Source organism: Arachis ipaensis, chromosome B5 (genome assembly GCF_059453495.1).
Source record: "Arachis ipaensis isolate K30076 ecotype BB chromosome B5, ASM5945349v1, whole genome shotgun sequence".
NCBI classification, from domain to species: Eukaryota; Viridiplantae; Streptophyta; class Magnoliopsida; order Fabales; family Fabaceae; genus Arachis; species Arachis ipaensis.
Window position 1 is genome coordinate 3006365 of NC_142440.1, and position 24373 is coordinate 3030737.

Here is a 24373-nt window from a genome sequence, read left to right on the forward strand (position 1 = left end):
TGGGCCCTATTTATTGGGCCAGGGTATGAACAACTATTATAGACAATAATAAACTAATTATAACAAAAAAGCTTAAACTAAAAACATTGTAGATTTTGAAGAAAAAAATATTAATTATAAAAAATTGGGCTATAATGTTAAAATTATGATTTTGCCACCACTAATATTCTATCATTTTAAATTTGGTATTTTTTCAAATCTTTTATGGTTGTTCCTTAAATTTTCTCAAAACCTTAAAAATAAAAATTAAATGTCATTTTCAATCCGGACCTTTTTTTTTTCACAAGACAAGGCGTCCTTCCACAATTTGAAAATTCCAAATCGGTCTTCGATTATCCAAGTAATTAGTCTAAATTACCCCTTTAAATGGTGACTTGTTAATGTTTCTAGACTACTTAGACCAATTACTTGGATGGTTAAAACCCAATTAGAGATTTTCGATTTGTGAAGAGATATTTCATCATTCAGACATTATTGAGAATCTTGACCAAAAAAAAAAGACATTATTGAGAATCAAAAAGGCATACTCAAAAATAGAAAAATTTTGCTAACAAGTAACAAGAACACTTATTAACAATACAATTTAGGGAGAATAAAACTTGAAGTTTTTAATGCACATAAGTTTGCTTTTCCTATAAGATCATTTCCTTCTAGTGCAATTGTTAGTAAATAAGTAAAAACAGGTAACCGCAATGTTGAACCATAGCATTGGGAAATATAATACAGACTTTATTTATATTATCTTTAGACTAAATTCAAGTTGAATAAGATTCATTGACCTACATCATTCCCCTGAACAAAATATTTTCCAAGATTTCCCTACACCCCAGCACAGCAGAAAGTAAAACAATATAAACAACTTTTCATGTGGTTTTTGTAGCCTGCAAAATTCTATCTGAGTGGGTGCACCTTTCCCGGCTTTGTTGAGGAAGGTGATCTAGACTTTGAATTCTCATGATTTGGAGATGAAGGTCCTCTTCCCAACCTCTGGAAGGCCGAAGGTTTGGTCTTTTCAATTTTAAACCTCACCCTCTTCTCAGCTGTATGTTCATCATACAGCTTTGTTGAGGAAGGTGATCTAGACTTTGAATTCTCATGATTTGGAGATGGAGGAGGTCCTCTTCTCAACCTCTGTAAGGCCGAAGGTTTGGTCTTTTCAATTTCAAACCTCACCCTCTTCTCAGCTGTATGTTCATCATACAGCTTTGTTGAGGAAGGTGATCTAGACTTTGCATTCTCATGATTCGGAGATGGAGGTCCTCTTCTCAACCTCTTTAACACCTGAGGTTTGGTCTCCTCAATCTGGAAGCTCACCCTTCTCTCATCTGCTATGTTCATCACACAAAGCAAAGGCTTCTGAAAAACCAAGGACTAGAAGACTACGTAATATTTGTGCTCTAGTGGAACTTATTTTAGGGTTCACTTCCACATCATTTAAAAGAAGACAACTTTGAGAAAGTTCTCATTGTTACAGAGTATATTTAATCATCTTTTAATTAAATAAAGCCAATTTTCTTCTTAACCTCCAACACCCCCCCCCCCCCCCCCCAAAACAAACTGAAGTGAACTTCACAATACAGTGTTGGTCCTAACTTCAAACCTAGCCCTTTTTTTGCTAGAACAAGAGTCAAAAGGAACAATTATTATATCTAACAAGTAACATTTGGTGTTAAGCAGACTTTTAAAAACAATCGTGCAAATATCATCTACTGGTTTGTAAATACTAAATGACCAGATGTCTAACCTTTACCAGAGGCATTCATAACACCTTCCACCTTTATCCTATCAGAATCTTTATGCTTGCAGTCATATCCTGAACGCTTATCGGAAAGATTAACTGTGCCAGGTGCCATCTTTTGTTCTTCATCTGAACATTGACCCCCAAAAGGCTGCATATAGCAGAACCTAAAATAGCAATAATTGCAAAAGGATTAATAATGCAACATAAGTAATCATGAAATATAGAGCAAATTTTCATGACATGAAAACACAGTTACTCAAGCAAATATGTAATGTCTATCGTTTAGGATACCATTGCATAGGTAATTTTTCGACGTCATAGTTATGAGGTAACATTCTCCACTTTCTGCACTTGTCACATTGCACCCATTCGGAATCAGGTTTGTAGATACGATTATCTTTATGCTGGAAAAAGAAACGAAAGTACAGTTCAGCACATTTCCCTAGTAAACAAAGAGATATATGTAAAAAATTGGAGTTTGTAGCATGAATGACTTCTAACCCCCTATTTATCCATTTAAAACATCAGTTTATTCTCCCATTCAACCAGAGATACTAGTGTAGGAGGAAAACCAAAGTGAATCTCAAATTTCTAACATGTCTCATAAGATGAACATAACTATTAACACGATGTTTACCTAATTACAAGCAAATTCTGTTACTCAAAACAAGAAATAGCAATGATAAATTGAGAAGCAACCCCTCTATTATTAAAATAGAACAATAGAATTTTCAGAAGAGCTTTACCAACTTAAGTGAATCAAAATTTTTGTCCCAGTATTCATCTACTTTTTTCGCAAGCCACTCCTCAAGTAGCGCATATGACTCAGAGTCTTGAAATCCCTGCTTGTTGTTATGCACCCAAACACGGCCATCCTTATCATCCTATGCCAGTAAGCACAAAACAAGTACAGGAGTTAAGATGTAAAGTGTGTTTTTAGATAAAATGAGCAAATAATTGTTGACAGCATTCAAGTAAAGACTCTGAAAACAACATTGATTCCCATAAGATACAGGTATTAGAAACTTCTTTAGAAGTTCAATTGGAGAAATTTATTCAAAGTAAGTTCCATGAAAAGTAGGGGAACATAAGTATACTGAGGCTCTTGAGAATAGAAAATCCTTGGCAGAATGCAAAGAACATAAAATAGCATTGCAAAATACAAGGATCAAAAGACGGAAACTAATTAAATCAAGAACATGTATTTCCTCATATATGTACTTTTAATTTTTAGATTTTCATGTCATTAAATATATTTAATTATATTAAATAGTTAAACTATCTTTTAAAATAAAAGTTTATATATGTGAATTGCATTAACTCATCGTAACAATGCAAGCAAACTAAAATATAATCTAGGAACATAAGACAAATCATTTTTATTAAAAAAATAAAAATATTAAAAAAAGAGAGAAAGAAGACTTATCATTTAGACAGCTTAACAAAGTACATAATTCCACTTGCAACACGCAACCAAATTAAGTAAAACTATCTAAGCATGTAAACATTATTCCCTCGTATGTTTGAAAAATGGTTGGAGTCTAGGAAAAAAAAAAGATACCAAAGCAACATAATGCTTTCAAGGAAATGTAATCCAAAAAGACCATACCATTATATTGGTCACATCTATGACACCAATTATACCCCGCCCTACATCTGCACTATGGATCATACCACCAACTCTCTTGTAAGCCTACAAAGGAAAACAGACAAATATAAACTCCAGTATTATATAGAGTGAAGCTAAGCATGCACAGTCAAACATGAAAATGTGTTGGAAGAGTAGCCAAACAAAAGAGCAACAGAAATTTTGAAATAAAGAGAAAGTTAAAGTAGCATCTATTGCACAAAAATAAGATAAAATCTAGCTTTTAGTGGCTTTATCATTTTGAAACAATTCTATAATGCTTAAATTGTCAGGTAAAAGCACATCAGTTGTTTTATATTCTAACAGGCACATATGGAATCCTTGAATCATAGGAATAATTAATACCCATGAAATCCAAGATCATCAGGTTCATGTATCTTCCAATGGTAGTTTATAAATTATAGCATGCCAAGTTCCCCATAATGGTTACCCCAACAATGTGGACTAACTCACCTCAATTAAACGACCATGCCAGTACAAAAATATTCCACAGTTTCCCTGCTCCCATTCTAATTCACTATATCCCAGAGTTAATTCAACAGGATTTCCCAAGATGTCACCAGATTCCACAACAGTTTTTGTTAGAAATTTTGCTAGTGGTCGACTTTTAACCTGAGCAAAGATAAGAGGAACAATTAGAATGAAGCTAACAAGGCTTAAAGATCATAAATCAACTTCCATGGCCCGCTGGCTAGTTATAATGTATAAACAAAGGGTTGTCATCATCAAGGTGTGTGGAGAACCTTGAAATAATGAGGAAGATTGAGGTGCACTGGTGCACGGATCACTTATAGTGCGCTGCATTAATTTTATATCTCTAGCCAGACTTCAAAGATGTTTAGATGCATTTGAAAATTACCTATTTTCTTTGCATGATCTAAAACATTGCGGAGTACCTCAAAAAAGTTCTCTTAAACTTCAGAATAAGTCTATCTAATTTCAAGATCATATTGATAAAAATAAAAGTACTTTATGAAATATTGAAATTTTAGATTTCTTAAAGAGAAAAGAGAAAAAAGAAAGTGTATAATTTTGTGATCACTTTAAATACACTTTTTTTTGTCACTTTTAAATGTAACAAATCACAATTTGAATCTGACTAAGACTAGAAATTAATATAGTGCAATATAAGCAATTGATGTTTGCCCCCACAATCTTTACATTAGATTGTATGGTGCAACACACACCTGGAAATTTGAAGTGCACTGAAGCATTCTCCAAAAAGCATAATATTATAAGCAAGCTGTGCAAGAATGGATTACCAGTGTTCCTTGAACAAACATCTTCATTCGTGGAACTAAGAATATGACTTCTAAATAAGCTCGTAGCGAAAAATCTAGTGGAACCTGAATGCAACAGAACATAAAACAGGATACATAGTTTCAATTGACAAACTTGAAAAAGCAAAAGTAGTGCCAAACCTTCACACTAACTTGGCCTTGACGAGAACGAATCCTTCTAGAGCGGACAAAAATGTCGCCTTGGTGGAAAGAACTCCCACCATACAGTCCATCATGCCATTCTAGACAATAACCTGACCCCCATTCATCTAGGTTCCATATGTAGATCTGTGTTCCTGTAGCACCACAAAACAAGGCTGCCTTCTCCCCAATTAGATACTTGTCAAATGGTGAAAAGTCCTTAATAGCTTTCAAATTGTTTTTTGCCAAAGCTTCAGACTGAACAGCTGTGTCAATTTCCACCTGTTGTCCTTGCCGACAGTAACTAACTATTGGAATCTCAATATTCTGCAGTAAAATCATTTAAAAGGATAGCAGTAAGAACTAACAGAAATTCCATCATTATTTAGAATAATAAATACGTGTCAATCAGCATTGGGTTGTTTAATGACATCTACCATCTGGAAGTAAGACAATTTATTTTTAAACCCACAACAACAATTAATGATGTATGAAATACAACAAAACAAAATTTCATAGAACTCTCCATACATCTTTGCCTTCATTCAAAGATTGTGAAAGAAACGCTAAAGATCTGGAGTTAGCAGTCTGGGTTAGAACAAGAACATCCCTCCCAAGCCTCATTGCTCCTGTCTAAGTAAGAAAACCATGAAGGAAAAACAATTATGAATTCAGTCAAAGTCAAGCAAAAAGACAAAGTGTAAACTGAAGAGATCTTATTTATCTTATAATTTGACACAAAACAAAACAAGGCTGTGAATTAAAATCTATCTTATATGGCATCCTTTTAACCTGGAATGGGGTTTTGTGAGAGAACAAAGGGTTGTATAAGATCAATTTATGCTTCTGTCAATATCCACAATGATGCCAAGGTATCAGCACACAAAAGTCAAGCAAGCAAAACAAGCCTTAACTAGTTTCAATTCTTCTTATATTTTATAAAAGATATTTATTCATAGTAGAGGCTTCGGAGGGAAGAGTGTAGGTTGGTTAACCAAACTTTTTAATGAGATCCTAGCGTCTAAGAGGATGTCAAATGAGTGGAGGAAAAACACCTTAGTCCCTATTTACAAGAAAAAAGGTATAAAAAATTGTAACAACAACAGAAGGATCAAGCACATAGGTCATACCATGAAGTTATGGGAGAGGGTCATAGAACATAGGTTGAGATAGGAGACATAGGTCTCGAAGAACTAGTTTGGCTTTATGCCAAATAGATCTACCACCTAAGGTTAAGCTATATACTTGTTAAGGAGAATGATGGAGACTCTAGAATAACAAAAAGATCTACACATGGTGTTTATTGCTTTGGAAAAAAAGAAGCATATGATAGAGTATCAAGAGAGGTCCTATGGAAGGTCTCGGAAAAGAAGAGTATAAATGTGACACAGAAATTTCCTATTGGTGTAGGATTGCACTAAGGACCATCTCTAAGTCCATATCTCTTTACATTGGTTTAGAAGATACTGAACATATCCAGGAACCAGCACCCTAAGCATGTTTTTGCCGATGACATTGTCCTATGAGAGAAATAAGGAAAGCTTTAATTCAAAAGTGAGAGTTGTTGAGAAGAGCCTTAGAGGAGTATGGTTTGCACATAAGCCGCAATAAGACGGAATATATGGAATGAAAGTTCCGTAGGTGAGAGAAAAATAATAATACAAAAGTGAAAAATAGAAAAAGCATCCTATCGCAAGTAAAGTATTTTAAGTATCTTGGGTGTATCATACAGCATAATGGAGAAATTGAGCAGGATGTAAAACATAGGACGCAAACGAGATTGTCAAAGTGGCAAAGTGCGTCTGGTTTTATATGTGACAAAAAAAATACACTTGAAACTTAATGGGAAATTTTATCGCCATTAGGCCGGCTATGTTTTATTAAACATAGAGTGTTGGGCGGCAAATAAAATGCATCCAAGCCGAAATATCTCAAGTATCACCTCGTCCCGGACCATCGCAGGAAAACTATAACCAAGATCTTTTTTATCTAGCATTAACTAGAACCACGTGCATCCAAAGCACCTTTTACTAAGATCAATGTAGTTGTATGTAAACCTAGAGCAATAGCATGATGAACTACGAATTCTCTGGGTCCTATTGTTAAAAATAGAGAATTACTACTCTCATTTATAGCATTTAACTAACCAGGCAACCATATGCTTCACCCTGCATTGAACGCCGGAGATTAGATTGCTGAGATGGATGAACGATCACACACGTATTCACAAAATAAAGAACGAAGATATAAGAGAGAAAGTTGGAATAGCACTTAGTGGTTTGGACATGTGGGAAGAAAATTGGCAAAGCATCCAGTTAGGAGGGTAGATCAGATGGAAGATAGACGTTAGCGAATGGTAGAGGAAAGGCAAAAGAAATCACACATGAGGTGGTCAAAAGAGATCTACGTGTAAAGGGTCTCATTGTAGACATGATACATGATAGGACTCAACGGCGTTGTTTATTCATGTAGTCAACTCCACCTAGTAGGATAAGGCTTTGTTATTATTTTATTCACATTAGAGAATAATTGTGTAAAATGGAGATAAAGCATTCTCTTAAACCAGCCACCAAAAAACCAAAAGATAGTGATACAAAACAACTAGACTTTGTCACTTTGTTAGGAAGATACTGGTTGTTGGAGACCCAAGAAAACAAAAGCTTTTCAGCATGTAACACCCACAAACACTTTGAAGTTCAAATATGCATCAAAGACAAAGGCAAAGGACAGAGTTACCTTAGATTCAAAGACAATTAGACAAATCAACCCAAAGGGAGCAAAACTAAGGTGAGCAGTGGAAAACCCAAAAAAGAGGAAAAGAAATAGAACAACCTTGAATCCGATGCCAAATCTGCCAATGTGATCCTTGACATCTTTATCAGGCTGTTTATGCCCAAACGATACCATTTTCACAATCTCATCATGGTTCATCCCTTGACCATTATCAATAATTGACAACATAGGAACATTCTTCCCAGATTTCTTCAACTTGATCATCTCTACAAAAATATCCAACCTGTGACATCCAAGCAATAATAGGTGCAATTTTAAGAGAATACCTTGGATCCTTTACCTCTAATGTTGAAGATTTGATATAACCATTTATTACTATTTTTTTATAGGAAAATTAAAAGAAAAGAAATCAATTGATGACAGAGAATATTACAAAAGAGAGGACTAGGTATTGCCTTGAGAAAGGGAAAAAATGCTTGTAGATCCTAAGGAAACACTCGGTTCCTGTCTTGAAATAGGAAGAAAAAGAACATAGTGGAATGGTAGAGATGCATCTCCCGGAGGTACAAAAATTGGCTTAAAAATTGCCTTCAAGACATGTCTCTTTGTGTAGCTCCATTTTGGAAGTAAAGAAATTATTTTAAAAATAGCATTTCCAATGCAAACTCATGTTTCATGAAAGTAGATCCAAGAAAGAAAAGTTAGAGTAAAATAAAGTACTAGTAGATAGCAAGTTAACTAGCAAAGAGAAACAAGCAAATAGCCAACAACAAGAAACAAAAAACCTACTTGGAGGCTTTGGCATCCCTTGAATTATCAACAAGCTCAGCTATCCCACCAAAAATCCATCCAGAATGAGCTTGACCAAGAGTTTTTAGGTAACTTGGGTCTGCTCGTATGTAATTTTTCTCGAAGAGTCTATCCTGATTCATATGAGTTTTACTTTTCAATTCATCACAAGTTTCACTCATAGAATGGTTGGCACAATCATCAGTTTGAGGGAAGTTAGGATCAGAGGAACAAACTTCTGCACCATTTGCTGGGCCTCTCATCATCAAAGTATTAGGTCGGCGATGCTCCTCAGCCAAGTGCGAACCTGCTAAAGAATTATCTAGTCCAAATTACTTCACCAATTTAAATGACCAGGAGAAACTAAGATTCAAATATAGGACTCCATAGTCATCTTCACCATTTGGAAAGGAAAAGCAAACTCCCAAATTATAGATAAACCAGAGCTACAAACAACATGCTACAGCTACACCTCAAAAACAAACAATAAAATACAACACAATGCACAAAAAGAATAAATGCATGTCAAGCCATCAATTAATTAGATCACAAATAGATTGAAATAATAAATGTGTCACTGTGCATGAGATAATTTTAACTGAGGTATTAACTGATTACATTATATTAAGAGAAAAATAAAATTCGATGTACCATAGAATGCATACCTGATTCGCAATCCCGTGGTCTACTATCCACAACGCATGTCTTGCCTATCTGATAGGCAACAGTAACTGGGGTAGATGTCGAGGCTTTAGCAGGGGGCAGAATGTAGAACTTGTATGGCTCAAAGTCTGCAATAGCAATCTGCCAAAAATGAGTCTTAGACATTGCAGAGACAGTGAAAAGTAATTAACAGATAGGCTAAATCACACTCATTAATCACAAAATCCCATTATGTGTTGTTTTATTGTCATCATATGAATATTTCAGTTCTTTTTCTTGTTTTGATACATAATCTTTTAGTTTTTAATAGACACATAGAATCATGTAGCCAAACATGCATATTACTGAAGTTGAGAACAAAAGATACAGAGACAGGTGTCAGAGATAAGGCATAAGAGTTGCATCTCTTCCTTGGTCCCCTTCTGCTCCCGCTCTAGTGGATACAAAATTAGGCAAACTTTGCCCTAGAACAGAGACATTTTGTATTTTATGCCTAGACCTTCCTCAAATAGATTTATGCCTCCCAGTGTTTATATTTTTTTCTTGAGACAGTTATATCAAACGAGGCCTAATTGGCGTTAAACCGTGCTAAAAATTATAGCAACCATTATAAATAAAGGATTTCATCATAATCACAAACATGTGCATGCCAGAGCTGAAATAATAATTAATAGAAGTAGCACACCATGTCATACTTGTGCAGGAAATCCAAGAACCTTCTCCACTCGTGCTTTTCATGCGAATTTTCTGGGGCAGGGTACAATGAAAACTGGGGCAACATGGAAATTCCTGATACTTTCATATGTCTCATTGTATGTATGTTCAACTCATTGGACCTGCAAAAACTTTTTTCACGTCAGCAAATGAATCACACACAATAAATGCTAAAGAATATAGAAAACTAAAGTATGCTTCAGTAAGAAGAATAATTCATACAGTTCAGTAGGCGGGTTTGTGGACTTGACACTGCATATAGTTTTCCGATCCTTTTTAAGGACAAAACTCATCTGCATAAAGAGGAGTCAAGAAAAGAGAAACATTAACAGCGCATTACGTGCTATTATATCAAAAACCAAAGAGCGATGAAAGTTCAGAAAGCTAACTTGTGAATGCTTTACTCTTGTTACAAAAAAAAAATTAAAAATTAAAAAAAAATCTCATTTGAAAGAGAAAATGGCTCATAAACAGAACGAAGCTCGAAAGCTTTAAAACTTGCAGTTTCAAGAAGATAACAGCAGCATGCAGCAATTGCAATGCAGGTTAGGAAAACAGCAAAAGTCAAAAGTGCAATTAAAGAAAGAGAGAAGGAAGAATGTGACTTACTATTATTATGATAAAGGTGATGAAAGGGAAGGAAAACCCTAGGTAGCAATGGAGAATGGAGAGGGAAGAGAGGAAGTAAAACGGCGTCGTTTGCGACAGAAGGGAGAAAGAGTGAGGAGGACTGAGGGAAGAAGAACGGGGAAGAGAAATGAAAAGACGTTTACCCGCTCAGAGCCGATATATTCTATTAAGACGTTAGACACACTGACTGAAAATGAAAATGGATTCTCTCAAATTATTTTTTTTTACGAAAATTGTTTAATAAAATGTAATTTCTTATTTTATATTTTTTAAATAAAATTAAAAAAATATAAATAATATTAAATAATAAAAAATTATATTTTATTAAAAAAAATATAAGTAAATATTGAGAGATCCACTCCCCACTTAAACCACAGCGTACGGCTACTCAACTGCTCATCGAGCCACTCCTAAGGCCTTAATTACCGATCTGCCCCTCCACTTCATTCTATACTTTTTTGTAGGGGTGTAAGTTATCGAATCGGACTAAAAATTACCGCAAAATCGAACCAAAAATTACAACAACCGATTAAAAATCGAAAAAATGGTTTTTTTTTTTTGTTTTTTTTCTGACAAAACCGATCGGTTCGGTTCGATTTTCAGTTGACTCGATAGAAATCGAACCGAACCAAACCGAACCGAAGATATACATACATCTCAATGTTTTAACCATTTTAACCTTTAACCTAACAACAAAGATTTTCAATCCCTAACCATTTCAATGTTTTATTTTTATTATTTCAGTTTATTGACTATTTTGAACCTCTAATTATTGTGATTCATATTCTTCTCATTAGGAATTAAAAACCAAAAAACCGACCGAACCAAACTACTGTTGGTTCGGTTTGGTTCGGTTCAATTGTTGCAAAAACAGCCAACCGAACGATTGTGTGTCTGTAGGAACCGAACATATTAATTCGGTTGGTTTTTTATCAAAAACCGAACCAAATCGAACCGATAACACCCCTACTTTCTTGCCTAAACTACTCAACTCAAATGCACTATAATTTTTAAAACTTACAAACAATAAATAATTGCTAACAAATTAATAAAAATACAACAAAATAACCAAAAACATTATTTTTATAAGGGACGAACCATTTTTATATTTAGAAAATAATTGGTGTATTTGATCTAAATTTTTGTAAATATATTTTCAATAACAATTGAAAAGTAAATAAAATTTGATATCTAAATTTATTTTGAAAAAATATTTATCTAATATCAAATTATTTTTGTCACGATTTTAAAATATTTTATACTTATTTATCGTTTGTATCTTTTGAAATTATTTTTATCAATGATATAAATTTTTACGGTACAACATTTATAGTTTATCCAACTTTTTTTATAATTTTTTTGATATATACTCAAACAACACTACAACAGACCAAAAAATTTACAATTAGTTCGATTTATATTTTTATTTTTAGTATTTTTTTTTTAATTTTTAAAAAATATTTAAAATGATAAAATTTTATTTTCCTTTTTTATCTCTTAATTTTTTTATTTTACAAAATTTTGAAAATAAAACACTGAGAATAAAAGTAAAAAATTAAAAATTAAAATACAAACCAAAAACATACTTAAATTTACAGAAAAAAAAAACCCTCTAAAAATTTATAAAATAAAAAACTAACTCCTATGATCTTAATTTAAGAATGTATATATTTATTTTTTCACCATATTAAAGAACTTATTTGTAACTTAATGTTTTTATTATATGTCAAATAATTAATCCAATTTTTTTTTTTTGGGTGTCTAGTCCAGCATTGTTGACATACTTATTTTGGGAAAAAAAAATAATTGATCTATTTTTTAATGGTCAATACTCAATAGATCACAAACTCAAATTTCTTAGTCCTAAAATGGAGCACTTATTTCTCTAATAAATTGTGTTGCTAATTTTATATAAGGAAATTTACGTTCTAAAAGATAAATAATTAGAATTTGTATGGTTTGAAAAAAAAAATGAAAATTCAAGTGGAGTCGACTTCACGTGAAATTGATAGTTGAGAGCCGTTAAATGAAAATTTAATCAAATCAGTCAAATCATCTAACGGTTCTCAGTTATCAACTTCACGTGAAGTCGACTACTTTTGAGTTTCCACCTCACAAAAAATGTCTTTCTTTTTTACTTTTATTTCTTATTTTTTTTAATTCACAAAATCTTAAAACATAAAATATTAAGAATAAAAGTTTACATATATATAGTTATTAGTTTCATTAAATATTGCACATATTCCATAAATTCTTGCACATAGTATATAAAATTATTAATATAGTATGATTTTTTTGTCTATAACACAAATTTATTGATATAGCACATAATCTTTTTTAAATATGTAGTCTTTTAAAATTTTTGTGTTGTACATCAAAATTTATGTATTATGTGTATATGAATTAATATTTTAACATGTAATTTTTTAAAAAAAAAATTGTTGTGCACCAAAATTTTAATATTGCGTGTATTGAGTTAATGTTTTAGATATGTGATACTTCTAAAATTTCTCTGTTATGCATTTGTGAGTCAAGAGACGTGGTTCTTCGAAAATTTATGTGCTTAGTAACTTTGCTTAATATATATAGAAGGATGATAATGAAGATAATGAATTGATGATTATGATGACCACGATAGTAACAAAGGAGGATGACAAAAAAAAAAATCAAACCAGAGCAAAAGAAAAAGAAGACAATAACGATATTAAAAAAGAAAAAGCAGGATGTGCGTGCATAATAAGCTTAACTTGGTTAAACTTAATTTAAAAAATACTTGACCGTCTAATATTTCTAATAATCATATTTGTTTTTATATATTTATATTAACTTTAAATGGATAAGTAATCTCGATTTGGCCAATGAGTTATAGCTCAAATGGCATAATCTCCCCATACTCTACTCAATTAAGAGGTTGCGGGTTCGAGTCTTCTACCTTTGGTAAAAAAAAAAAAAAAAAAAAAAAAGTAATCTCGATTTGCCAATGAGTAATAGCTCAAATGGCATAGTCTTCTCATACTTAATTAAGAGGTTGCGGGTTCGAGTCTTATACCTTTGGTAAAAAAAAAAAAAAAAAAAGTAATCTCGATTTATTTTATTATTTAAATATGTGTATATTATCTAGAAACAAAATAAAAGTACATTTAGTTTGTATTTTTATTTTTTATTTTTTATTTTTAAAATTTTATGAAAAAAATACAAAAAATAAAAATAAAAAAATATATTTTTTTATGAAATTTAAAAATAAAAAATACTAAAAATAAAGATAAACTAAATGTGTCCTAAATTTTCCTAAAATTTACATATCATTCAAGGATCCCACTATTAAACCAATCTTGATGATGTTGATCATTACTTAGTCGGGAATAACAAACAGCTATTTAAATTTCTCTCGTTCAAAGAAAATGTTTACACGAAAATTAAAATGCATTAATTGGCGGCGAATCCGGCGATATTACTCCTGAGTGAATAAATTCAAATAGCTAATTGCTTTGTGATTCAAATTTATAACATAAATACATAATAATTCTATTTTTTAATATCTAACTTAATAGGTAATGTCTAGTTATGACCTTTTAGGCAGTTGTTGCATGCAATACCATTGTAAAAAATGAGTGAATACTTAATCAGATTCCTGTTAATTTTTTTTGAAGGATTACAAAGTTTTTTTTTTTAAAAAATACTTTTTTGTTTTTTAATATTTAATTTTGTGAGACGTTAATTACTAATATATTCTCAATTTAATTTTTATAAGTAAAAATAATTTAAAAATTACTAATATTTTTTAATTTTATACAGTAAATTTAACTAATATATTTAAAAAAAAGTAATAAAAAATTAAAAATAAAAACTAAACGGCCTTGATAATTATCCTAAAAAAATAATGAGACTCCCAACAAAAACATTTTGTTAATCATAGTTAGTTCTTAATGGATAAATCAACATTTTAACATGCCATGTAAGATTATTTCGTTAATACTAATAGAAAATATTGACAAATGGACTAATTAATCTCATAAAAATAAAAATTAGGGACTGAAAAATATATTTATTTTGTTGATGACCTTATTGTCTTTCGAGATAATTGTCAGTGGTCATTTAGGATTTTTTTTCCTCGTAAAAAATTCATGGGCACATCACTTCATTTAAAATGAAACATAGCTAATATTACCCATTTATTTTTACAATAAAACTCTACGTCCAAGTCATTTAACCAACTAAGTCTAACTAAGTTCCTATAACCTAATTCAGCTTTATGCGCCACTATCTCTAACAATTTTTTGACCTAATCGCGACTATATATAACTGCATCTTTTATGCAAATTTTTTTTTTTCAAATTTTCTCAATGTTTTATGCCTTCTATGTGTTCTCTTCCTTCTCTATATTCTCTTCGTTCTCGGCATTCTCTTCGTTCACGATCAATGCTCTTTGATCTGATTTGAAGATTTTGGATCAAATTTGTTTGAATTGTTTTTTCCATAAGTCTATTTATGTTACGTTTAATAGCAGTTTCGGTGCATTTTGAAACACAATTTGGTGTAATATAGATTTTTTCGGTATCGTACTTATAAATCTTCGGTGTCTTTTATGCCCGTTTGTTCCAAAAATTTGGATGACTTTTAACACATTTAAAGAATAAGCTGCTGTTGCTTTTTCTTCACCTTTTCCTTTTTTTTTCTTTTTTTTTTTCATTATCGTTATTATTATCATCGTTGTCTCATTTTTATATGTATAAGTAACAATTCAAATCCAGAATATACCGAAATTTTATAATCATGACGACACATAAGCAAACTTAGTTTAAAACAAGTTCAGACTACAAATACATCTTATTTAAATCCAGAATGCACTACAATTTTTTAATGATAACGACACACAAATAAACTCGGTTTAGACTAAAAGTGCACCTTATTTAAATCCATAATATACCGATATTCAAATTCAGAATGTGAAGGATTACCATGGGTTCACAACAGGCAGTGGAAGAAAAGAAAGTAATTCTAAATATCTATTTTATGCTTAAACTTTTTTCGAATAATATATATAGATCATATCTAAATTAAATACCTTTGAACGTTCCAGTAAAAACTTTATTCTTCAATTGTACGAAGACTCTATATATGCGTATCGACACCAAAACCAATTTTGCTGTCAACTCCTTAACTAATGGACATCTGATCTAAATTGAGAAACCTCTTGCAACTCTTTGCACGCCATAAAATTTTGCTCCAAGAATTAAACTCACATACGTTTATGTGTGTAGAGGTAAAGGAATAAAACTCATGTTTTTCCTCTACTCTTGGCATACATATATATAGTATGAGATTTATTACTGATTTTAAATTTGAAACTCAATTCAAATTTTCATATCTTGTTATTTTAAATTTGAATCTTTCAAATTTATGAATTATATCATAACTCAATTTGAAACATAATCAGTTAAGATCTCAGCTAAATTTAGAAATAGAATAACTAATTATTTTCAAATATCATTCTCAATTATTATACTATTATTATATTATTGGTGCTAGTAAATAATACAATAATATTCTATTTGAATTAATATAATTATTTATTTGATGAAATCAAAATAATAATTAAATAATTCTACAGCAAAGATTAAAATACTCGTTAGTGTGTAACCCCATAGGTTCAATACTAAGCGGGTAGTAAATTAGTCATACTAAATTTACGTTGGCGTCTAGCAACACTCTTCAACGACCCGATAGTATAAAGTAATATATTTTTACTAAAAACTTGAGAAGAACAAAGTATAATTCCTTCCATCTTTCCAACTCTTTGTTAACCCTTAGAGTATGGTTTAATTGTTAAATTCTAACTTGTTACCATTATTATAATGGACTGTAAATGACCTAAAAAACTTATTTCTTCATTCATTCAATCTCTTTAGCCAAGGTTTTATTCATCTCAGTCATTCTAATCATAGAGGCTCAAATTCTTTACCGAGAGTTGACCGATTTCTTATTAATTAATTATTAATTATACAATTATTTAAATCATACCCAATATCATTCAACTAGCATCCTAGGGTATTAGTTGTCCGAAATCAAAGTATAATAAATACATTGTTAATTACTGTGATAGTCGCAGGTCAAAGGAAACTCTATTACTATGTTCATCTTAAGAATATCCTATTGACAAATATACGGTAATTATAACCATTAGGAATTCTCAAAGTGAGTCAGTTCAATAACCATATCTCTATATGCACCATCTATATATATAATTTAATAAATGAAATCTATTAATCTTCATCCAAGAAGACCATTATATGCCAATGAGTAATAGCTCAAATGACATAGTCTCCCCATACTCAATTAAGAGGTTGCGGGTTCGAGTCTCCTATCTTTGGTAAAAAAAAAAGAAGAAGACCATTATATATATATATATATATATATATATATATATATATCTTTTCAGATTATTAATGGCATTTTTAATAATCATATGACCAAGAATAATTTAGATTAAATTATAAAAGATTTATCTCTCAATATTATAATCACTGTCACAATAATAAATCTATGAATTTAGTCAAAGACCTTATTATATTAACATGTTAATATAATAACAATAACAAATTATTTGATACATGATTGATTGGATTGTGGTCATATTATTTATTCCAAAACAGAATGCACTGAAATTACTTAATGACGTACAAACAAACTCAATTTAAAATAAGTACAAACCGAAAGTTTACTTTATTTAAATCTAGAATGCACCAAAATTATTTAATGATAATTCAAAATTCTTCTTTTTCTTATTTTCTTGTTCATTCTTTTTTTTTTTTTTTACTTTTTCATCTACTATCTTAACAAGAAAAAATCAAACAAAGAAAATAAAAAAAAAAAGAGGAGGAGGAAAAGAAAAAAATGGAACAACAACAGTAAAAGAACGGTAATGAGAAAGAAACACGCGAAAAAAGAAAAAGAAACACAACAAAAGAAAGAACATGAGGAAAAAAGGAGAAGAAAAAGAAAGAGAAACACAAAGAAAAAAAAATAAAAAAAGGAGAAAGAGAGGAACCGAATTTGTATTTACACTTCACTAATGAGATTTATTTTTGTCAGATTTAGACCAATTTAATTAGACTTTATTGCAAAAAAAACTTAAATGTATAACATAATTGTTATTTTTAATTGACTTTAGTTACCAATATATCTGATACAAATCGATTTGAGTTAGAATAGTTTAATATAAAAGATAATAAATTGTTTTAATGGAAACTGATTTACCTAGCAATACAAAAATATAAATCAAGACATTTAGCAAGGGGAGAAGATAACATAAACCAACCTACATCATATTGATTTAATGCCAGTGGCCACTCCTTGAATAGATCAATTTAACCCAAAATAATTAAGAGCTCCCAATCACATCATTTTTCCGCTTTCCATCACACTAATTTTTTTTATTGGACTTTCTGCCTTCTCTGTTAAAAAACATACAATTAAAATGTAGTGTGACGAGAAGTTTCTCCTAAATCATTTTAAGTTAAATTGATTTAACTAAAAGAATGTCTCTCACGCTGAATCGAGATAATGTTGACCAATTTATGTCAACCATTTTTTCTTGCTAAATCGTCCAAGAAGAGGGCCGGGAGATTTATATAGTTCTATAGTGCTAAGGTAACTTGATTTTGGTTAAAATGATTTATATATTATGTTCTATATTAAATTATTTTAATTTAGATCGATTTGTATAAAAGATGTTGATAACCAAAATCAATTCAAAACAAAAGCGTAATATTATTATGTTTCATTTTAAATGAGTGATTTACCAAAGTTTATAGGTTGTATTAAATAAACAATCTCTTCTATATAGTAATGTTCAATTGCCCATGTGGTCTTTGGTGTGTATGTTTAGATTTAGGTGCCACCACCATTGGCTTAAATATAGTTATTGACCACTATTTTTTTTATTATTACTGTCGATGTTGTAAACATACATCAAATATTAATCATCCGGAGCGTTTTAAAATGTCATAAAATATGGAATATTTCCAAAATATGTTCTGATTTGTTAAGAACAAATTAAATCATTTCAAAGATAAGTTATTAGCAATATCTTTGTTTGCAGTTATTTTCTTTAGTATATACATATTTATTATCTATCTGGGTAGTTAGAAAACTTTGACATTATATTTTGTTTCCCCTCTAGTGCATAATACATGCATGCAACTAATCACTAGTCGTATTACGCTATATTCATGTTGACTCCGATTCAATTCATGTTGATTTCATTTCAACTAAGAAAATGCAAAAATAGTGTGAGATTGACTAACAGCATAATAAGAAAAACATGGAAGGACCACAACGAACATGTTTTTGTATCATTATTTGGCATGTTTTACCCTCCTTTATCTTATTGAAAATATGTGCTGTAACATTGCTTGTTAGGTATCTGTTCCGTTTTTTATCCGTTTGTTTCAAATGTATTTTGATACATGCAGTTTATTTTCATTTTCATGTGAAGTTGTTAATTAAAAATTGTTAGATAATTTATTATGTTTGACTAAATTATTATCTAATGGCTCTCGATTATCAATTTTATATAAAGACAAACTGCATGAGTATTCATCATTTTGGTAATTATTTTCGTTGAAATTAATAAAATTTAGTTTACAACATCAAAATAAAATGTGTGTATGTTTGACTCTAATTTTAATCTTATATTTTTAAATTTATTTTTCTATATATATATATATATATATATATATATATATATATATATATATGTGTGTGTGTGTGTGTGTTATATTTATTTATAGGTTTAATTATTCTGCTAGTCTCTATAGTTTCGCAAAATTTTCAATTAGGTCCTTATACTTTTTTTTTTCTTTTAATTGAGTTTTTGCACCAAATTTTTTTTAATTGGGTTCCTACACTTTTTTTCTTTTTATTTAGATCTCTGTACCAATTTTTTTTTAGTTGGGTCCCTATAAAATTAAGCCAATTACTACTAAGAAGGATTTAATTGAAAAAAAAATTGATACAGAGACCCAATTAAAAAATATATATATATATAGAGATCTAATTGAAAATTTTACGAAACTATAGAGACTAATTAAACCTTACTTGTTTATATTATATATGTATTGGGGGGAATATGAGCATACTCCTCCACTCTCCCCCCTTAGCAAACTAGCAAAGCTCCTAACGGAGACAGCCTGCTCATGCTGCCTACGAAATTATTATATAATGAACATAGACATAATTGCTTCTACCATCACTTAAATTAAGAATATATTTTTTTTATTTAAATATTAGAAAAGTCCAAGAGTATTTTAGGGGAATTATGATTTAATATCAATTTTATCGTCATGAAATTATATATTATAATAAAAAATTGTAGGATTAATTAATTTATTGAATAATAGTAATATAATTAAAAAAAAGATTGTTAAATTGTAGTTTGAGAGTATGAGAGAGAGTGAGGGGGAAAACACAGAGCGGGGTAGAGTATGGGAACGACATCAACATTCGAAAGATCCTAGGGTTTGGAACAGAAAAAAATACTATCGACTGAAAAATGAGTTTTTCTCCATTTTTGTTGACAATTTATCGGGAGATATCTCAAAGAAGGAATTATTCCACCTTTTCACCTGGACAGGAAGAATCAATGACATTTATCTTTCTCGTAAAGAGAAAAAAGGTATGATATATCTTTTTGCATTTATACTATACACGACCAAAGGAGGGGCACTGAAGGCGATAACGGAAATGGATCGCATGCGATTACGTGGGAAGATAATCTCAGTTCAAGAAGCGAAGTATAGAAGGCCCGTAAAGGAGAAGGTAAGAAGAATTCAGGCCGGAAGTGGCGAAGACTGCGGTTGAGAATAGGCGGACTCAACGTGGGGACAATTTGCATATGGATACAGGTGAAGGAGTGACGATGAAGAATACGTCGAATAGGCACCCAAACGGTAATGGCTGGACGAAGAAGGTTGAAGTAACAATTGCAGAAGAGAATATGGGTTGGCTAGCAAGAAGTTTAGTCGGGGGGACGACCATGGCCATAGATCTCAATGCACTGAAAAAGGCAGTTAGCAAGAATGTGCCTCAGGTTGTTCAAGTCCGGGAATTAGGAGCGTATAAGGCACTATTAACTTTTGACACTGTGGAGCATGCGGAGGAGTATTATACATTCAAAATGAATAGTCTTCTGCAATTTTTTCATAGTGTTTGGAGATGGAAAGAATCGGAACGAAGTGAGACTAGAAGAGTATGGTTAGAATGTTTTGGAGTGCCACTGCATGTGTGGTCCGCAGAAACGTTCAAAAGGATAGGTGGGCAATGGGGGGAAGTGGTACGATATGATGAGGTGACGGAATCAGAATTATCATTCAGTTCCGGTAGAGTCCAAATCGATACTTGTATATTTGATGTTATTAGTGATTGGATTCACATAACGGTCGGTACTAGTGGATTCGATGTTTTTGTGAAGGAGGTGGGACGTGAAAAATGTGGAGCAGAGAGCATGATGGTAGGTAAAAATATGCAAACGATGAAGACCAACTATGATGTAAGTGGCAAAGGAATAAAGACGCTGACACCGATGTTTGATCCGGCGGCTGAATTGGTAGAAGGAGGGGCGAGGAATCACGGAGAAGATAAGGATAGAACAGCAATTCATGATTTATTTTTGAATGACTGGAATCAGGCACATTTACTACCAATCAAGGAAAAAAGGTTACCTAATTTAAATGCATTAATGGATTTTGAAAGAGGCAAAGATTATGGGAATTCTAATTTTTTAATGGACGGGGACTCGGACAGAACCGTAGCACAAGGAAATTTTATTTCAAAAGGAAGGATAAATGTGGGTGTAATAAAGGCTGGAAGAAGAATTTTAGTGGGCCACGGTAGTAATAAGGAGTGTGAAAATAAAAGCATGATGGGTGACATGGGTAATGTGGGCCTTAATGGTTGTGGGCTCACAAATGATTATGTCCAACATAATTCTTTAGATGAAGGAATGAGCCTTGAACGGTGGGCTCAAGCTGGAGCGGGTCGGGAAAAAGCAATGTGGGTTGAAGTGGAACAAGCAGATGAAGAAAGAAGCGCCGATAGGTTCTCTTCAAGAAGTAGCTCCTGCGCGCCGATAGAACATGAGCAGCCACCGGCGAGACCCGTACGAGAAGAGCCAGGTAACGTGCCGCACCAAAATAACGTTGACCCAAGGAGAGGGGACGCGGGGCAGATGGTGTCGGGGCCAAGCGATATACCACTTGCGCAGCCGAAGAGGGATGGTACACGAACAGCGCCTGGGAGCGGGATCTGCGACAGGGTTGGGGACAAAAAAAATGGAGCTGTTCAAATTACAGTGGCGGCAAGCTGTGAAGTAGAGACGCACAATGAAGAAGAAGGACATGGTGGAACCAATGAGCAGGCTAATCAGAGCAATAAAAGGACTTCTGGTCCAGTAGAGGCAAGAGGCGAAGAAGATGAGATTATCCCAGAGACAGTGACCGTTTGCACGAAACAGTGTGCGCATGGTGAAGAGGGAGACAATGAAGACGGGGAACACGACTCTACCTCAGGGTACCAGAACGTAATGTCTGATGAAGAACTGAAGCGGGAGGAACAGTTGAAGGAAAATAAGAAAACTTGGGAATTAGCAGTGGAATCAGGTGCAGTATTACATGATGAAGATGAGGATATTATGGCAATACTTCAAGCTCAGAATGAAGAAATTGCAAACAGGAGGAGACTGGCGAAACAGAAAGAGAAAGCAAGAAGAAGCAGACCTAAGAACTGCAAAAAGGTGTGTAAAAATATTTTTAAATGATTTATAGTTGCTGGAATATTAGGGGGTTAGGAGATGATGGAAAGCTGAGAATGATTAAAGATTTGAAAAAGAGTTGTAGATTAAACATGTTAGGGTTGATTGAAACTAAGCGTGAAGTTTTGACTAAATTTGATGTCATACGCATTTGGAAAAATGACATGATGGGTTGGGAATATGTGGAACCTGTAGGTGTTTCTGGAGGTTTATTGCTTATATGGGATGATATGTTGTTTAAAATGAATAACTGCTATAAAGGGGAACGTTGGCTGTGTGTAGAGGGGATGGTGACTAATAATAATCTTAGATGTGCATTCTGTTTGGTGTACGGAGCACATGAGAGAGCAAAAAGTTGGTGATGTGGGAGGAGTTGAGTTATATTGTGGGATTGTGTCAGGTGCCTTTTTGCTTCATGGGGGACTTCAATGAAATAATGCAAGTGGAGGAAAGAAAGGGAGCAAGTAGATTACCGGGATCTGCGGAAGAATTTAAGTTTTGGGTACAGGATATGCAGCTGTTAGACCTCCCTCTTAATGATCGTAAATACACATGGTTCAAGGGCCGACAGTGTAGTCGCATTGACAGGGTCCTGGTTAGTGTGGATTGGATTGAAGTGCTTCCGGATACTCGCTTGAGAGGTGGACCTCGTGTGCTATCAGACCTTTGCTGTGAGTTTACTTGGCAAGTGTGGTGTGCTTGGTTGACTTACTTTGATAGAGTGTGGGTTGTTATGGGGACGATCAAGGAACTGTTCGAGAGTTGGATAGGAGAACCTATCAGAAAAGTTGAGCAGAATAAGCGGTTGGTTGGTTTTTGTGCAGTAATTTGGAACATCTGGATGGAACGAAATGCAAGAATATTTAAGAATGAAGAATGTAGCATTGAGGACATCAAAAGGAGGTCAGTGTTGAGCTTCAAAGAGTGGTCTGGTGCCGATCCATGTGGTTGTTGATGGCAATGCCGGAAATGACAATGAATTAATCGCATTAGTATGTCCTGTTTTTCTTTTTCTTTGTGTCATGACCTATTTTGGTGCTCCACTTTTGTGTGTTGAGCTTTTCTTTGTTCAAAAAAAAAAATTAAAAAATTAACGTTTAACAATTCAAAAGATAATTATCATAATTGTAATAATGACATACTAATATAACTAAAGAAATTTAAGATTTATCATTATTCATAATTTTTTTTATAAACGCAAAGCTTCAGTTTTTATTGTGTTCTCCCCATCTCCCGTGCATTGAAATAATAATATAACACGCCAGGTAATTATAAATATTATTCTATATTAACATATAATGCCATAGATAATATATATATAATGGTATGTATGTAGTTATATAAAAAAAACTAAAAAGTACATTAAAAAATGTTACTTTCTAATAAATATTATTACGTTTGGCTATTTTATTTTAATTTTGATATCTGAATACCAATACCTATGATGCACGGACACGAATACGGACACAGACACGACACAACACGATATGGAACACGCTAATGCGCACATTTTAAAATTTTATAAGACACGGGGACACGCATACATATAAAATATAAAGTATTTTTTAAGATAAATCGTAATGACATTTTAATATTTTATTGATATTAAAATATAAATTAATTTTTTAATAATTTTTAATGTCTTATTTTAATTATATCAAGTATTTAAAATATTTTTTTATTTTAATAAATAATAATATATACTATATATAAATTTATTTCAAAAATATATGTTAAGAATAAGATTGGACACGCTAATACGTGATGGTATTTAGGTGTGTCCAAGTGTGTCCAGAGAAAAATTTTTTATTTTTTAATAAAACACGATTGGACACAGCAGACACGCGTGTCAGACGAGTGTAGTGTCAGTGTCCGACACACGGACACAACAATTCAGCAAAATGTCCGTGCTTCATAGACCAATACGCTAACACTGGTTACATTTGCTAGTATCAGGATATGAATATGAATAATTTGCTAGCATCAGGATATGAATATAAATAAGTAAAATAAGATTACTAGCACTATACTGTTACCGGTTCCAAAAGTGTCAAATATTGAGAAAAAAAAAAACATAAAGTGACAAAGAGTTAAAGAACCAAATGTATAGACAAATACACCGGCCACTAAATTATCATAATAACAACTGATTTTAGTAACTAACTAAATTACTTTCACAAACACATGACTTGCTTTTCAACAGTTCAACTTGCAAGTCCAGTTGC

The 24373-nt window shown here is 32.0% G+C and overlaps 1 protein-coding gene across 4 annotated transcripts; it reads right to left on the reverse strand.

The window, feature by feature from the left end:
• Window positions 1–673: 673 nt before the first annotated feature.
• On the reverse strand, window positions 674–10504 carry LOC107642481 (uncharacterized). 4 transcript variants are annotated; one of them, XM_088489120.1, is made up of 16 exons: window positions 10319–10504; window positions 9932–10002; window positions 9681–9831; window positions 8998–9136; window positions 8333–8642; window positions 7643–7826; window positions 5342–5443; window positions 4811–5137; window positions 4652–4735; window positions 3843–4001; window positions 3351–3434; window positions 2488–2625; window positions 2033–2145; window positions 1745–1905; window positions 834–1325; window positions 674–779 (listed from the first exon to the last, which is right to left on the reverse strand). In XM_088489120.1, exons 2-15 carry the CDS (start codon window positions 10000–10002, stop codon window positions 892–894), a joined length of 2457 nt encoding a protein of 818 aa, XP_088345246.1. In that variant the 5' UTR covers window positions 10319–10504; the 3' UTR covers window positions 674–779; window positions 834–891. The 4 variants fall into 4 exon arrangements, with proteins under 4 accessions (XP_088345246.1, XP_088345245.1, XP_016201338.2 ...); XM_088489119.1 differs by lacking the exon at window positions 10319–10504 and having other exon boundaries at window positions 674–1325; window positions 8333–8639; window positions 9932–10008; XM_016345852.3 differs by lacking the exon at window positions 10319–10504 and having other exon boundaries at window positions 674–1325; window positions 9932–10008.
• Between the last annotated feature and the right edge of the window lie 13869 nt (window positions 10505–24373).

Coding starts and splice junctions, on each gene's coding strand:
- LOC107642481 (XM_016345852.3), bottom strand. CDS start 10,008: ATGCAGATGAGTTTTGTCCTTAAAAAGGATCGGAAAACTATATGCAGT. Junction 5,138..5,341: donor CTTTGAATGAAGGCAAAGAT/GTATGGAGAGTT, acceptor ATTTTACTGCAG/AATATTGAGATTCCAATAGT. Junction 2,626..3,350: donor TAGATGTGACCAATATAATG/GTATGGTCTTTT, acceptor TTACTGGCATAG/GATGATAAGGATGGCCGTGT.